The 17,743-nt window shown below is 45.8% G+C and overlaps 1 protein-coding gene across 4 annotated transcripts in view; it reads right to left on the bottom strand.

Annotated features, from left to right (window-relative positions):
* The window catches only part of Grh (grainy head), a 144,975-nt gene that overhangs the window by 15,964 nt on the left and 111,268 nt on the right, over positions 1-17,743 (bottom strand). For 3 of the 4 annotated variants that reach the window (XM_076782285.1, XM_076782283.1, XM_076782286.1), the window contains exons 5-7: positions 7,585-7,945; positions 6,751-7,134; positions 1,481-1,740 (exon numbers count right to left, since the gene is read on the bottom strand). In XM_076782285.1, the coding sequence (XP_076638400.1) occupies positions 1,481-1,740; positions 6,751-7,134; positions 7,585-7,945 (1,005 nt within the window). The remainder of the gene's footprint in view (positions 1-1,480; positions 1,741-6,750; positions 7,135-7,584; positions 7,946-17,743) is intronic. The other variant, XM_076782284.1, reaches the window with a different exon arrangement.

Genomic DNA, 17,743 nt, shown 5'->3' on the forward strand with positions numbered 1-17,743 from the left:
AACGGTCTGATGTGCGCCGATAAACGCGTAACAACGGTTTGATATATGGGTCCACGGGGAAGAAAAAAAAAAAAAGAAAAACGGCCGGAACTATGATAATGGCTACCCGACAGTCGAACAAACAAATAAAAAGCCTGTAATCTTCATACATTAAGACGCGATTACGTCGTTCGCGTGTGCTCAGTTTTCCACGGACGCAGGAGTACAAAGATCGGACGCAACGAGTTGACCGTGCATTCCGATTTCTAAAATTGTCCCTTTCGCGTTTAATTCACGCTATAGAACCGTAGCGTTGTAAATAATAGAGATAAAGTATGAAACTTCGGACGGGTAACGTCAATGATTGCAGCAGATTAATTCGCATTATAGAGTACAAACAGTGCACTTGTTATTTGAATCGAAGATTACTCAGTATGAAAATCTATTTGCAATTGTAGCTGTTACGATACTTTTGTTCAGAAAATTCAGAAAGATCCAACCCTGGTCTCTCTAGAATCAACTTACAAACGCATTAGTAACTCATCGACGGAGTTGGCACAGTCTGATTTCGATGTATCGATACGTCATCGCGAATGGATCGAAGACTAAAAAAAAAGGAGAAAAAATGGCGAAGTGCGCATCTTACGAGAACTTTCCTCGTCGCGAGGCGAATGTTTACAGAGCCCCCAAGGCCAATTTCCCGCAAAACCGACACGTTCGACGGGACTGCAGCGCACAGCTCTAAATATAGAGCTCTGAAACGCGAAATAAAAGGCAATTGTCCTTATCCGAAGGTAGCCCGAGCTTTTCCCTGCCCGCGGTCGGCCTATCGGCGTCGTTGGCGAACTTTCCGTCGGCTCTAGCCGACCTATTATCTTTATCTATGCGAAGACACGGTCGGGGACGCGGTTTCGTATTCGCGGCGGTTTTTCTTTTTCCAATCGCCGACGGAGGACAACCAGGACAGTGCGTACGAGCCGATAACCGAGCATGGCCCGGGTGAACGGCCTCCAGCCTTCTGCTCCTGTTTGCCACACCGCCTCACGGTGGTCCCAAGAACGCCAATCCTTCACCAAAAGTCGATTTTTCAACTTCCACACCTTGACAAATTTCTTCGCCCTACCAAATAGAATCCAAAATATTGGGTCCCCAAGATAATTCTATGACGACAGTGATAGTGAAATTGGAATTAAATATTTTACATATGAATAAGAGTGTACTCAGAAGAGGCTAAGAGTTTTGGAGTCTTCGTATGGGCAAAGAATTTTCTCGAGTCCTCGCAGGAGATTTATAGCTGTGGAAGCTAATGGGGATTTATAGGGGTAATAAACGAACCTTTTGCTCATTAAAATCGTCAAGAAACAAGATCATCTTTCTAAACATGATGGGCTACTTACGAGGCAATGACTATTTAGAAGGATTGGAAGGGACATTGAACTCGTGGAGGATCCACGAATGGAAACCTTACGGAATTTGGAATGCAAATCGATTGGCTACTTACATTTTTGGTATCTGGATTTTGTCCGCGTCGTTTTGTCTGCCGAAATCGTGCCACGGCCGTGATCTCGGTGGATTCGGATTGGGGTTCGGATTCGTCGCGGCCGAGGACACCAAAGTTCCGCGTTGCACCTGCGCCTGTGCGTGGCTCTGCTGCAGTTGCAGTTGCAGTGGCTGATGGTGTATCACTGCGCCGCTCTCGAGAACCACCGCGGCGCCGGCCGCTGTTCCTCCGGGACACAATTCCGTGTAGTCGAAAGAGGACTGTGAGAACAAGAAACCCTTCATTATTAACTCCATTTTGAATCCATACTGCCTTTCGAAACTGAGGCCCCAGGTCCGGGACGAGTTTTTCTCTGAATTGCACTGGAGAGCCACGACCAAAAGGATACACTCTCTGGTTTTACTTACTTTACGAGTTGAAGGAACAACTTTTCAAATAGACTTAAAATTTTGACATATTCTTTACAAAAATATGCATGAAACTTCAAGGGAACCATTCATTCATGGTCAGACATTATATTTTCGGTAAGGAATTCTTTTCTCAAAAGTGCACATGATTTCGGGGGTATGTCTATTGTAATTGACCCCCGCAACCGAAAATAATTTTTCCAGAACGATTGGAAATTTAGCCACGTATAATGGCTCTCAAGATGTCTACCCAAAGATGATTTTAACATCTAGACATTAAAAATAAACTGCAAAAAAGTATCAAAAACAGTTTTGATAGAATTTGAACGCACTTCGAGATGAGAGCTCGTGCTGACCACAAACATAAGGTCTGCAAATGGGGCTAGTTTCTTTTCCTATGTAATACTCCGAACGATTTCATCCTGATACATCACTGGTATGATAAGGGTCAAGTACCTCGAAGTAGAGACGTACGATCGCTTCAGACTCTCCAGACGATTCTAAAACCACCCCGAGGTGGTCGCCTGCAGCCCGTAGTCGCGGTCGGAGACGAACTCAGGCTTCTTCCGTGAAACAAAAGCGCAAGGAGCCAGAATAGAATAGGCTGTTGCGGTGTCGTAAAATTGACCAGGCCGGCCGCACGTGTTTCCAGCGGTGGTTTGTTAATAAGCGGTCTGCCGTACGGTTTATTCCCTCGTACGTCTTCATGCGAGGCTCTCGGAGCTGCCTCGAATGTAGCGCGGTTACCGCAGCTCGTTACTCGGTCTGACGAACGGCATCGCGGAAGCAATCCATCGAACCCAGCCGAGAACAAACCCGAGAGGGACGACGTTTCGTTTTCCCGCGACTCGATGCCCGAGTATACCCCTCCTATACGACGATAAATTAATACCGCGTCGATCCCGTGATTAGGAATAATATTCTCGCGTTCCCTACCATCGTTTCTACTTTATGCGCGCTCCTCGAGCCTCGAGTTCCTGCTTAAGGCTGATTCACACTGATCGCCAGGCAACCACGTGCCTCATGTTGAAATTTAAACAAAATTCACTGCACCATCCACGTTGTCTCGTCGTAAAACTACCCTCACTCTCGACCAGGATCTTCCCCACCCTAATTCTCGAGTTGTCGTTACCAATCTTTGCGACTCGAGAACCTTGTAACTCTGGAACCTCTTTACCCATGGATTTATTTAGTTTCCGTGCTAATTAAAAAATAATTTCTTAATAATTTTTCTGGCCAGCAGAGATCACGATATCGTAGCACGTTAGTCGAGCGTTTCATCTGCTCGTCGTGACTGGTTTTCAGTGACCTTGAATGACCTCGTATCGTAGGGGCATCGCAGAGTCGCCATCCGAAGACGATAATAAGATACTGCATTCGATTTACCTTTACTTTTACAACCTTACATATAAAAACACTCGTGACAGCATCGTTATAAACTGTTTTCCATGAAATTGTTCGCGTCGTAACATCGTCCAGTGCGCGGGAAATTTAAACAACGCGAAAACGCTTCGTTTCGATGCAAAAATCATTGAACGCGAACGATTAACGATTGATCGGGTAGTATGCATCAGCCTTAATTATGCTGAAAACGATCTCGGCTTAATCGTGCTCGTAGAATATTCAGAGTGGATCGTTGAAAAAACGAACGAAACGAGAAGCACGAGAGCTTGTTGGTGCGCAAACACGAATGCCACCTTCGCGATTAATTGCTTTAATGCCTCCGACGACGATTGCGCTTTTTCTCGATCGATTCATCTAATTGCGCCGCCGATCGGAATCGTTTATACCCCCACCGCCATCGAGCGTTCGACGTCTCTCCATTATGCATTCTTCTGCGCGACACTCGCGAGCGCACGGGCATGCGTGTACCGTACACGTGTCTGCACGTGTTTTTGCATAGCCGCGCGTTGATATCTCCGACAGATCGACGCTGGTTCGAGCGCCATAACGATCAGCAAAGAACTGTGGCGTATCATTAGCCAGCAGCTCGTACGAGTGAACGACATAAATGATTTTTTATCAATTTATGCGCATTACGTTCGGTACGAGTAATGCTTTATCATTGGACGATCGAGTTTTTACGATCGCTTAGGTTTTTGTTACAAGAGACGCTGGTTGGCGTTAATCTTTGCACAATCGTGCGTTCGAGACTCCGAAAAGTGTGTTATTCCGTTAGCAAACACGCGTAGTATTCAATTACAAATCTTGAGGGTACAAAATAAAAAGAAATTTCAAGATAGGAACGTAAGTGCCAGATTGCGCTAAGAAATTACGAAAGAGAACATTATGAGACGAGGCATTCGTAATTACGAAATTGGCGCGACATGCTTCCGAATTTCACTTTGCGCGTTCGTTGCTCGATTTCCTCCTTGCTCCCTAACGCGTGTTTTTTCCCTGCACGTGAAGTTTCCGCGTTCGCTGCTAGAGATCGCGGCGATTCCCTTAATGGTGTTATCAAACAGTGTCGTGTCGCTATCTCCCTGCTCCGTAGCGAATGTTACACACCCCGATACACGTGTCGGAGCGCGTCGGGGACTTAATCCGTAATTACAAGTCTCACCGGGTCTGCGTCTAACGCAGTGGTGCACAATGTCCGTCCCTCGGGCCAATCGGGCCCTTTCATCGACCTCGACCGTTTTTCAAAGTAAATCAAAATCCATATTCGAAGATTCTTACAAAATATAGTAGGCTATATTATACGATATGTTCGATCAGACAAACTTTACTCGTTTCCTAAACTTGCTAGGAAATTGTCTGAACCACAAACTGCTCATCGAGAATATTTCTCGTCAATATTATACTAAGATGAAAGTAAAAGAGATCGATGGAAACTATATTAGTCGTGCCAAGCCTCCAAGGAAAAATTGAACCAATATGGCGTCCGTTGAGAATCCCTGATCGAACGTAACGTGTTTGCCGGCAATCACGGAAGTCGTCGATCGGCAGGCGGCCGCTTTATCCGAAATTGCCCCGCGGAGCGAAACGAGCACCGCAGGAAAATAACGAAATGGAAAAGGAGCAAATCGCGCCCGGCCAGTGGCTCGAATATGAGTATTTTAATTACTCCTGCGTATATCGGTTTTCGTCTGGCGTACGAGATTGGCGGACGAGCTGTGCTTTTATTTTCAACGTTCGCGGGAAGCGGAGCAGAACGGAACGCGTGCTTTCTAATTCGTAATGTCAACCGCGAATGCTAATGACTTACTCGCGCGGATAAACCGCTGCCCCCGTCGGACGATTAATGTTTCCGGAAGCGGTCGATTACGCGTGACAACCGAATCAAGCGTGGGAGTGATGGATCGCTAATGGCACCGCGTGGAAGTTCTTCGACGGCCGCGAAAATTACGCCAGCTACGCGACGGAGACGATTCGATTCGGCTCCATAGGGTGTTTTCGCTTATTAAACTCGCTGTACGGTTTAAAATTTCTTTGAAAGGCAACCCACTTTATTCAAAAATTAGTTAGCCTTACCTTCATTGGTTTCTGAACACACGGTATATCGACTCTCCAGTAGGAAAACATTACGCAACCCTTCGCGGACCATCTAAACAAACTGTCCACACTGTCATAAACTTGACATTAGCTTCGCGTACGTGGATTGCAAGGAGCTCGCGCAGCCAGGTGTTTTGTTTCCGATTCTAATCGGCACTTCTTGCGGGCGCGCGTGATAATAATTAACAGCCGTTCTCGGTTAATTTGCTCTAATTTCCATATTATCGCAACCGAGCACGACCGGCGCTGGTCGTTACATAAATCCCGAATGGAAGTCGCGGTTCGCGATGTTTCGCGGGAAAATCTTCTCGAAATCGATCCCCGCGATGATCACGCGACGATCGTCCCGTCTCGCCGTACGCGCGCCGATTATGTTTACAATTTCGTGGTTGGAAACGAGGCCGGCGAAAGAAGCGTGGCGCGCATTATACGATTCTAGACGGTTATAAATAAATGTGTCAGTATCCCAGAGAGATATGCGTTGCTGATTATGTAAAACGCTCGTGTCGTTACCAGGCCGTGTAAGTTCTGTTCCACGAGACCGCGCAGAAAATTATTGCGCGTGGAAGAAGTTATATCTACCTAGATGGGGGGCGCGATAACGCTTAATGGTAGGCGTTGTCCGATTAATTTGTTAGTAGCGATCAAAACATCTTTACGGTGCCTGGGCACGAAATCAACGCGATGGAAAGTGATCGAGGGGGAAACGTCCTCGGGGGAAAGTGCACGCAGTCGACACGATGGTTCTGCACGAGTGCTGGCTATTTAAAAGTGGTTTCAATGTTGCGTTGCGAGCGAAGGTCGAAATCCTGCGCTACAATGCAAAACCGCCATTAACGCGTTTACTGACAGTCTAATACGGTAAAATTGTTTACGAGACCAAAACTGTGATTTTAGACAATTGTAAGCTATACAAATTGAAATTTCTCTTGATAATTATTTTCATAATCACATTAGAATTCATGACACCTATTCAAATTTATTTTCTTTAACATTTCGACTTGAGAATTAATTATTTTAGTTCCACTGTTAAAAGTTCTGCCACCTATATATGGATGACATGGCAGTCTTATATTCTGCTAACAATTTTCTATTATAAAATATATAATTCCCAATCTGTGATAAGGGATTCAGTATTATTACGTAGAATGCAAAACCACCCTTAAATATTCTATCTGAAATAGTATATCTTCTTTTGCAAAATTTTATTTCCCCTTCTATGGGACTAGATTTCTGTAAATCTTCTTCTATTATAAAATGAATAATTTCCAACTTGTGATTGTAAACTGTGTTAGCTATAGGGTTGTGTAGGAAGGTTGAGTTTTTTAAAGCCAGTATTTTCATCTGAGTATTGTCGATTGGACTAACCTGGTGCAACGCCGTGGGTGGATGATGATCTTGCCTGGGTGTGACCGCGTCCGCGCCGATGCCGGAATCGGGGCTGGGAAGATCAACGGTCAGGACTTTGCTGCTGCTCGAGGACGAGCGTATCGCGTGTGTCGTCGCGTAAGAGCTTGGCACAACCTCGTACCTCGTGTACGAAGCAGTCGTGGTCGACAACGAGGACGAGCTCGACGATGCCAGAGGTGGTAGAGCATCCCCCGTGACGTAGACGGCCGTCGCCTCCTGGTGCAGTCCGCTCTGGTTCCCAGCATTCGCTGCCCCCGTCGCTGAGGTCGACGTGTACGCTGTGGACTGTAGCCGTGGGCTGCACGAGGTGTAGGGGTCGTAGGGACTTCCGTACTGTTGCACCTGGAAATTTACCTGATTTACCACCGGTCGAACTTTGATAATCATTCTATAGGGAATGAGTGTTTGATTGCTCTTTGTCATATTTCACACGTGTCATCACTAAACATAAGCAAACCGCCATGGAATACACTGTGCAACAACGTGTACAAATTGTTGAAAATTATTAGAAACGTTCAAGTCTTGTTCGAGCTTGTTTTCGACGCCTGTTGCCCAATTATGCAATAGTGTAACAGAAAATAACAAGTCGGACATTGAGTTTCACGATTAAGGTTACGAAGTGGACTTTATATTAAAATAAAGAAACCTGAAATACTTCAAATAGTTTCTGTTTTCTGACACTCAATTTGGATAACCCTGTACTATTCTGATAAAATCAAATTCTCATGAAAGAGAAATGTGTTGAACAAAGGGGTTGACAGGTTTGTCAGGCTAAGCGTAGTAGTGGCTCACCTGCAGTTGATGCTGATGATGATGGTACATCCCCGGTGGCGTGGGACTGTCCGGTTGGGCCTGTTTGTGCCTCTTGCTGGATTGTTGGGCCCCTCGCGAGGAGCTGAGGTCCTCGGGTTCCCTTTTGACGCCGGCGATGCCCGCGCTGGAGGAACCGTCGTGTCTGAGGGACTGCGGGCTAAGCGGAAGCGGAAGGCCACCCTGCAGGCTCTGGCCGGGACTGTGGGACTGTTGGTTGTACTGATGCAGGAAGTGGTGCAGCTCCCCTCCTCCGGCGCCTTCGCCGCCTTCCATGCGATTCGTCGAACCGGAACCGGAGCCAGGCGCCTCCTGCACCAGCAGCTTCTGGCCCATCACACCCCTTCAACAGTCCGTGGAGAATCGACCTTTAGCAGCGGCCCTTTTGTGCCCAACTTTACAACGAGGGATCGGGATCGATCGACTATGCTAAGTACGCGCGTCGAATCGCCTCGCGAACCAACCATTGCGCCTATTTGCGCGTTCGTTGCCTCTGTCTCTTCACGATTCGCCAACGTTTTATTCGAACTACGCACTGGGGGTGTTTTGGAAATACGAAATACTCGAGAAGTGATGTTGAAAATGTAATCTGATTACGATGGTTCACTAATGTATTCTCATTCTAGAATATGTTTTTATGATAGAAAAGAGAAACAGTAAAGTAGCACCTAAAATAGAGCAACTTCACATTATAATTTCCAAGCCGCGCGCGAAGTGATACCTCCTGGAGAATTAGTTATGGCAATCTTCCTCGCCATAAGAAGTTCCTGACGTTAAACTGACGAGTCGACTATTACACGTTCTCCCGGCAGCAGCGTATATAAGTTCGCAGCGACGCGATGCTGCGAGGAAAAAAGAACTTAGCGAGGCATCTATGTTAATCCGATAAGTTAATTACCGGCATTGTTTTTGGGAAAAATAAGTTTCATCGCCCGCGGATAAGGTAATGATAGGCTTTCACGCGCTGGACGATAGGTTTCTTTTAACCGATTGCATTCCAGCCTCCCTCGAATCCTATGCCCCGTGGGAAGTAATAACGTTAATATCGCATTAGCTAACGAGTAGAACGATTTATTGTAAGGCGCAGCGTTTATGACGAAGCGAAGGCATCGATCGACAGCGCGATTTCTGCGGTACATTTGTCATCTCGAGCCTCCGCGGCGATATCATCGGTCCCGCGTAACATTCAAGAAAACTATAATTAATTCATAGATTTTCAAGGTCCGTCACGGAAAATAAATGCTTAATGTGTCTCATCAATAACGTTATGGCGCGCGCGTAGCGTGTTTCGCAACGTCGCTTTTTCCAACGAGCATAAGAAAAAGAAGAAAAAAATCGAGATAAAGACACCCGCGGATAAATATCAATGTTCTCCAATCATTACTAAATATAAACGATAAGCCGCGGCGCATACCTTCGTCGTCGTTAATTAATTATGCGTCGATTTGCCGTCCGATCGCAGACAATATAATTAATAAATCGAAATTGATCGCCGCGGGGAAACAATTTTGAGTCTTTGTTTTCTAACAAAGTATCACCCAGTGAGGATAAGTTAGGTCTGGGTGGAAATCAGTTAAGTGCAATTTAAGTAGGCAGAATTTTCGGTATATCTCGGAAACTGAGGCCGTGTGACGATTATATGTATAGGAAAATTTTGCAATCATTCAAATCGATGTTGAGGTCCCCTACAATAAATAATCACCTTAAATTGAATTCTCTAAACTTTGCAAATAATTTGTGACCGTTTGTGGGTTCTCCGCGAAAGAAGGAAAAGAAAAATCGACGTTTGAACCGCGCGGGCAGTTTTTGGGGCACGTTTGGCCCCGGAATCTTTCGTCCCGCATCACGGATTAGCATCGCATTACCACGCGGCGTGCATTAAAGCAAACGCGGAACGAATACCGCGTCTCGTCGCAACGACTACCGGGGATCTATTTCACGTAAGCCGAATTCATGAGGCCGTGGCCTCCGGTTATGACGGTCTACAGTGCAGCTTTCCGCCCGTGGAAAGTACAACCCGAGTTCACCGGTCGTTTTTCCTATCCGCACCTCTTCAAGCACAAGTGTGCCGAGGGCGACGACGTGTCACGTATACACCCGTCTCTCTCCGTTTCTGTATCTTTCTACGGTGCTTCTCTCGTGTCACCCTTTTTCCTCGGAGCGGACGAGAACCGTGGCAGACAGAAAACACCGCCTCGAGCGAGAAGGAAGAAGAAGAGGGCCGGGAGAGGGTTCAGACGAGTGAGATCAGGTATCAAGTGTAAAAAAAGAGCCATTGTACGGGAGCATCTGACCGTAGGGTAGGTACCACAGTGGCGATGTTCACCGGGCAGAAAGAGAACGAGAGAGACGTCCTAGGATCGTCTGGCGAGAGAGGAGGAGGGAAAAGGACCGGTGAACCTGGCGGAGGTTGCCACGACACGCCGGGCAAGGACGAGAGCAGGGAAGAATGGAAAGAAAAGGAACGAGGAGGGGGGTGAAAAAGAACGAGCAACGTGCGCGAGAGAGTAAGAACGCATGCACCGAGAGCGTTGGCAGTTTATAAGGGTCCCCCGTATTGTGGATACGTATTATCATGCTAAATATAACATGTTAACTACTTCGCATAATGCCGCCTCGCGATCCTCTCGATTCTTCCCTGTACGACCGTTCGACGAATCGCGTTTCCGCGCCCAGAAAATTTTATTGCCGCCCGTTCGGCAGATGCATCGTCGCCTCGAACGATATCCGCGGGTTCCCAGACCCGGGAACACCGTGAAAAGTGTTCATTTCGTAGTGAATACATTTTCGATTCGTTCGTTTTCAAATAGTCCCTCGCTAACGTTCGCTATCTTTCCCTTGATAACGTTCGCGGAGTCATCCTTACGCCATTCTTGGAACCCCACCTTCGAGGCGATTAAACTTTCACATATGAGACTAACCAAACTTCCTCGAAAATATTTGATTCTTTTGTTGTCTTGCAGACCAAGAAATCCCTCGCTAATATTCGCTACTTCTTCCTTCGATAACGTTCGTGGAGTCGTTCCTCCAGATCGTGAAAAAATGAGGTTTAATCCTTTGGGATTTGAAATGTTCAGCAGGTCCTAAGTTATCCAAGTTATGAATAATTGAACTATTACCACAGTATTACGAATACTGTTTTCTATCAGTTTTGCAATTAGTGTCCCTCGTTAGACACTCGCAAGCGTAGAGCGTTGAATATAATCAACGATCCCGCGGCTATGCAACTTCCATTAATCACTTCATTACAGAAATCGCGCTCAACCGGACGCGAATTCAAGGAAGAAAATTGCGCATCCGAACGACAAAAATTAACAAGCGAAGAATGTCAATATCGCCCGGTCTTCCAGCCTTTAGAAAACTAACGACGTTTTCTGAATAAATTCAGACGGGTTACGAGGTTTCAGTTTCCTCCTTTCTATTTTAATAATGCATAAAAACGTCGTTTGCCGTAAAATCACGACGGTTGTAATGAAGGACTGGACGATACAATAAGAGCCACGATCCGTTATAATGGTACTAATAATTGCATTAAAACGCGACAATTCCTGTTAGGAATTCTCCGCGACGGCTAATATTTTCCCGCAAAACAATAATGCCGCTACTTTTCCCGTTTACGCGGACTGCCTTCAACAATTATGGAAGGTATATCATAAATTAAACGACCGGTCGCATAATGGCCGACGTCACCCGTTCGCGGAAGTCCTACGCGTCGGAAAAGTATTAGGGGGTTTTCTGACGCTGGACGTTTCGAATGCACGGCGAGGAAAAGAATTATTTCTCTCGGGAATAAATTACATTCGATGCATCCTATTAAAAAGGAATTAATCTTGAGTTTAATTGCAGGATCCATTCGTACAATGGACGTGCAGTCGAATGGATTATTAATTTATTATTAACGTAAACGATAGCAAAGCCGTACTTATATTTTGAACTACGTAAAAGTCTATTTTTAACCTTCCTTTGTAAGATTTGAAATTTATCAATACCTGTATCCGACAGTAGTTTAAACAATCAAGTTCGTTGAAATGAATCTAAGATATCGTATCCTTTGGGGGGTATTCAACGCTTCCTTCCTCGGATACGCCATTGTTAATAGAGTCGTAAATAATGCACACGACCATAGAAAGGAAGTTCAGGTTTCCCTACCTATCTACGTTACTTATTGTTTATGGTTCCGATCGTGAAACATTCGAGCAAAGGTAGCTCGAATAAAGAAGGCTCTGTAGTGTTTTTCTCATCGACAAGTATTTATTCCTTTGCGAATATCAATTCTAAATGTCGTATGAAATTACATCAAGATGTATGAATTCAAAACTCTAGAGAAAATAAACTTTTATTGCAATTCGAGGATTTCATTTCAAAACCAACGAATATCTATAAAATAAAATTATAGAGTTCTGAGGGATATATATTGTAACAAATATTTAGGTTTTTGACCCCGGTCTACCCTGTTGTTTACATAAGATTTAGTCCATTTCTGTCACCCGGTTTGGAAGACGTTGCCCCATACAGCGTACCGCGAACGAATTCATCACGAATTCAGGAATGCCTGAACCGTTTCTCTTACAAACCAGCAAATTATCCCGCGTAACGTTACATGATCGTTTTTGCCGCGTCGTCGTGGCCACGCAACGTCGGTGTACGCGCAAAACAGGCAATTACGCGCTTACGGTGCAGCATTATCGACGACAAGACAGACGCACCTCGCGAGCCTCGAGGTCGTCGGGTCAGCAAAGGGTCACGACGAGCTCACGGATTCGAGCGTACGTTTGCATGAGTCGTTCGAGGAAAACAGGAACCGACGACGCGCTATCAGTGAGGAAACAGATACTGTGTAAAGCTGGAAAGATGACGAGTGAAAGAAATGAGTGCAAATTGGTTGCTGCTTGTTACTGGTCGAAGCGATCGCGTCTACTGAATTTAGATCTACTTCTACGTTAGGAAAGATTCGAACAGTGGTTACTGGAAGTGTAACAAAAGTGGTGGGGTCAGTTGCCCTAATATGTAAATGTGCAATATTAAAGAATGATTTTGCCATCTATTATAATATCGAAGCACTTACATCAGCAGAAAGGAGAAGTTACTACAGTAATTTGTATGACTGCTAGTGGAATTTATGTACTTCCAATGATAATATTTCCTAGTAAAAACATGAAAAATTAATTGAAAAATGGTGCTTCTCACGAAAACCAGATTCTGGTGAGAGAGCTTAGGACTCGCGAGAGACTCGAGCAAATCTCGGGTGAGATGGAGTAGCAAGATTCTGGTCATTGGTCTAAGTCACTCTGAGAGTATAAGAGAATCTTGACTATGATTTTCAAACTAATAACAAACCAATAAGAAAAAAGACATCGTAGAGCACAAACGTGCCCAACCTGAGGGCCATGAGGTCGCTATTGCCTGACGATCACGGGGTTCACGTGGCGCGGGGCATTCGAGCTTGCGGTACCGGGCAGGACCCGGTTCGGAACCGGAATCGGCGTTCCTCAAACCGGAAATCGACGGGCGGAAGAGTGTGCGTGCGCGCGGGACCTGCCGCGGACTCGAAAGACAGGTCCGGACCGAGTGGCGCTCTACCAGCTCCGGGCCCGGGTCACGCGTTTGATTATTATTGTCTGGCCTCCTCTCCTCCTTCTTCTTCTTCTTCTTCTTCCTCGTTTCTTTTCATTTTTTTTCTTCTTTCCCTCGCCGCTTTTTCCAACGCGGCCAGTATATACACGCTTTTTACCTTGGCGAGCACGCACGCACGCATCCACCACGTCACCTGTGCGCGCAGCACGTGCCGCTCGCTCCGCGCGGTATGCATATGTACGCGCGTTTTTCATTTTTTTTTTCTTTTTCGACGTTCCAAAGACCCGGCAAATTGAAATGCGCGCCGCGTGGACGAGCGGGCTTCTGCTCACGACGCTTCCATACGACGGCGACGACTTGTTATGTCGGACACGCGTCGCCGGTGCTCTTGGATATCTTGATTCCGATGGGGGGTCAGGGGATTTTAGCCATTCTTTTCTGGGTCGCTCGAAACCAGAGGATTTTCCGATAATAGGGGTAGAAAGACTCCGCAAACTCTCGTTCTTTATGTAGGATTTTAGAATATAAAGAATGTGGAATTTTTATAATAAAATATATACAGTTTATTCGTTGAAAAAATGCAAAATGGTTGTCGCGGTGAGATCTGGCAAGGAACCAAACAAAAAACGAAATCGTAGGTCATGGAATGTTATATTGATTGTAGTGGCGTTGCATTTCAACATCTCGGAGTATCAAATCGTAGAAAATTTAGGTATTTTAACGAACGTCTTCCACGTAGACAGTAGTCCCGATAAACTCCGTCGGCATCAAGGAACTAGCTGCCAAATGGCGGACTGGTCTAACAAGCCTGCGAAAAGATTCCATCCACGAAGTTTCATTAGCACGAAACGCGAGATCGCGGCGTCGATCTCTCTTTTTGCTCCCGCCTTTGGGCCTTTGCCCGTTGAAATTGTCGCCTCGAATGCCTCTGTCTAGCAACGCCGGTCACGAGGAACCGGCCATAGAGATCGCGAGGTCAAAAACACGATCAGCGATCACGTAGAGCCGGCCGTGTAGCGCGAAACTGGCGCGTTTTCGCAAGGGGTTGCTGGGCCTGCTCGACCCCGAGGCCCCTGAGAACCGGACTATCCGTTTGCAAAACAGGAAGGCGTGGACGTCTTAACCTTCCAGGACAAATTGAAACGCCTGAAAACCGGAATTACATGAAACGGGAGTTCGCGGCTAGCCATTCCGCGCGACGTCGCCGGTAATTGAGACACAGAGGTCGTGAAACCAGTGGCGTTGAAATAGAAATCATAAAGGGCATTCCTCAGTGGACTACAGTGAGTTCAGTTCAACGGAGTTTATTGCTCATTCTGCCCTGAACGGAGCAAACATCTCGCTGGCCCCATTATAGCTTGAAGTCTGTTCCTATTTCCTCTTTTCTACGCCCTGTTCTGTAAATTTATAAATTTTACGGGTCCAAAGAATCACAGGAGACAAAACCTTTTATCTTTTATTTTATATATACACACGCATTTAAGCAGAAACTAAAAGAAAACATTTTAACAAGGGTCCCTAGAATGAAATACTAAATATGTGTACAATAATAAAATGTACAATGGCGACTATACGAGTGCAAAGGGTTAACACAGTTATATATTTTCGGGACCGTTTCCACCACTGAGCGTAACCCTTGGAAATTCTCGTAATCTAAACAAGCTCGAAGGAAGACCCAGGGACCTTTATCCCTCTTCGACCCAAGTAGTTCGACGAAAGGCCCTTATCGGTTCGATCTCACGCCACGAAGTAACAGCCTCGTCCAGTTTGGTTGCCTCCCGCAATTACGCCCAGCAACCAGTCCCAGCTAGGACCCCATAAAACGGGGCTTCCCCGGCGGACTCGCGTCAGAGAGTCGCTCGCCGTGGAAAACGCGCGACGAGGGTGTGCGCCGCGAAGGAGGGGCGAAAAACGTTTACGGCGTTTTGTGATCATAAATTCAAATAAAGGGGAACGCGCTCGCGTTACGTGTCGGGCATAAAGCACCGGCGGACAGCGAAAACGGGCCGTGGCACTAGTCCCGCGCGGCTTGATTCTGGTTCTTCAGGCCCGTTTCGTTTTACGACGTGACACGAGGCTCCTCGTCAAGTGGGTCAGAGGCCAGCGTGTACCAGAGGCACGCCGGGTTCCTCGTACCCGACAGATCTCCGCGTAACGATAACCGAACGACGAAACGCGTAATAAGGAGTTAAGACGACGCCGGACGGCGGGAGGGAGCGTTGGGCTACCTTGTCCACTTCTTTAACATTTGCTACATTTTGCCCCTTTCCCGTGTTTCTAGACTTTTCTAGGTTCGTATCGATCCCTCGTTTCTTTAAAATATAATTCTTATCATCATGGAAACACCTACGCTTGTACGCAATTTAATCGTAACGTACTGGACAAAAATTTCGAAAATTGCAAATGTGTCTGCCCCCACAGATTTATTCACGCGAACATACATTGTAAGAAGTGTATATTTATATATTTAAACTGTAAGAATTTTTGTTTATTATATGCAGATAGGAATCGACAGGATTCGACTTCGAGAGACACTCTGTAACGAACTTTAATAATATTGAATAATATAGTTTATGTAGTTACGTTTGATGTGTCCGAATCATTGTGTCTGACCACACGCCTGCAACCATCCCTGATATTCTTACAATGTATTATCGAATATCTTTTTTAATTTAAATTGGCGGTGGCGCGCCGTGAATCAGAAACCCAAGCAATTTTCAGAGATGACGCACTTTGAAAGATGCGTACAATAACCATCGTCCGGAGTGATTCATGCCCCACTGAAAATATACACGTATGGCACTATATACTTGCGCACGAAAGGCTTGCGTCTTTTTTTTTTTTAGAAGATCGCCGCCTAACGATAACCCGCGAACGCAATAAAACGCGACGCCGCGGTCAGTCATTGCGGACGCTACCGCTTTCATTAAAAGTCGACCTTTGAACCGCCTCTAGGAGGCGGACGTCATTTTGTATTTCACACGGAAACGGAACGGCGAAACAGGTCTCGTTCGCGTTTCTACGATTGCGTTGCCGGAATTACGAAATAAGTCTTTTCGAGAGTCGACCACGCTCAGAATTGGTTCAATTAAATATATGGAGCACTGACAAAAAATACGTGTCCTGGGAACTTAAACTCCTTCGCGTTCTTTATGTTACGTCGCGATTCACCGATTTTCATCAAGCTGAAACAGGTGAGGCAAAACTGATAATTAAGTATTAAAGATATTAAAGATATACAAATTAAGATATGTTATCTGGTTTAATGGACATAAGATACTGTCTTTAATGTCACATTTGTTAACAATTGTTTCAGTCAATTTGTTTTCTGATATGGCAGCCAATGTGTTAAGGTGTAAAAGCGTTTTACATCGTTTTCTTAAAGATTCTGAGCGATAAGTATGAGTTTTCAACGAATCTTTCAGCGACAGTGTTAATATCGCGGACGACAGGAAACGCAAGCGCGGCGAAACGAAATCCACCGCGAACGATCGGTTCGAATTCCGTTTCTCAATACGTAATACATCCCCTGCTTCTGTGTAACTCGGATGTAATGATACGCTATCGCGTGTCGAGGAGAAAGAACCGACAAAAACCGTGCCCGTGATACTCGACTGGATTGCAAGGAACGATTAATAGCAACGCCGTACGTGGCAACATTGTCGACAAGGGTATCCAGTCCGCGATAGTTATTCGTGGCTGGAAATCTGAACTTTCGAGTCCTGATGGCGCAAGAATCACAGCAAGAAACCTGTGAATCTACGTATGTATGTAGATATTTTAGAAACATTGCGTACATTCGTCGAAATATTTCTTATTCTATTAATGTGAATACAAATTAGATAGACTGGGTCAAGTCCATTTGAAGATATACTTTACACGTGCAATATTTGATTTTAATATGCATTTGGTTCGGTAATATTTAACGATCGCGTAGAATTCGCTTGTTCCTTTAATTCCAGCGTTCTCCGGGTTTGAAGGTCGCGGTTGTCATTCGCTGGCACGGGAGTTTAGATTAAAGTAGCGATCGCGGGGCCCCACGGGGCCCGACTTTATCGCGTCGACTCGCTGTGAAACCGTGCGCCGATTCCTGGCGACGTTACAACCCCATGGCGAGCCATAAGTGACTCGACTCGAGCGTAACAGCCCTCCGCTCGATATTATCTGGCTGTTTGGTCGGCCATCGCGTCGAGATTTTGCAGATTTCTGAAACTTTTCGCCGTATAATGGCGCCATTCCGCGCCCGGAGTAATAATAATTTCGTTCGTTAAGGGTAACACGCGCCTCGTCGTGCGAATTTCATGCACCAAAATGGCGTCGATACTTTCGTTACTCCGTCTAATATTAATTTCTACCGAAATTTATTCTTGGAAAAGACACTCGTGTAAACGTTACGAATAAATTGCTGTACGTTTATTAATCGAATATCGTTTTGCCCATCTGTGGCCGCGCGTTTATTGGATGTGACGTGTGTATCCGCGTTCGAGGAGATTCCAGCGTCGATAAAAATAGGATAACTCTCGCGAAGCTGCCTTCGGACACTCCGAGTGCTAAAACACCTTCGTTC

This window comes from Colletes latitarsis, chromosome 14 (assembly GCF_051014445.1).
Source record: "Colletes latitarsis isolate SP2378_abdomen chromosome 14, iyColLati1, whole genome shotgun sequence".
NCBI classification, from domain to species: Eukaryota; Metazoa; Arthropoda; class Insecta; order Hymenoptera; family Colletidae; genus Colletes; species Colletes latitarsis.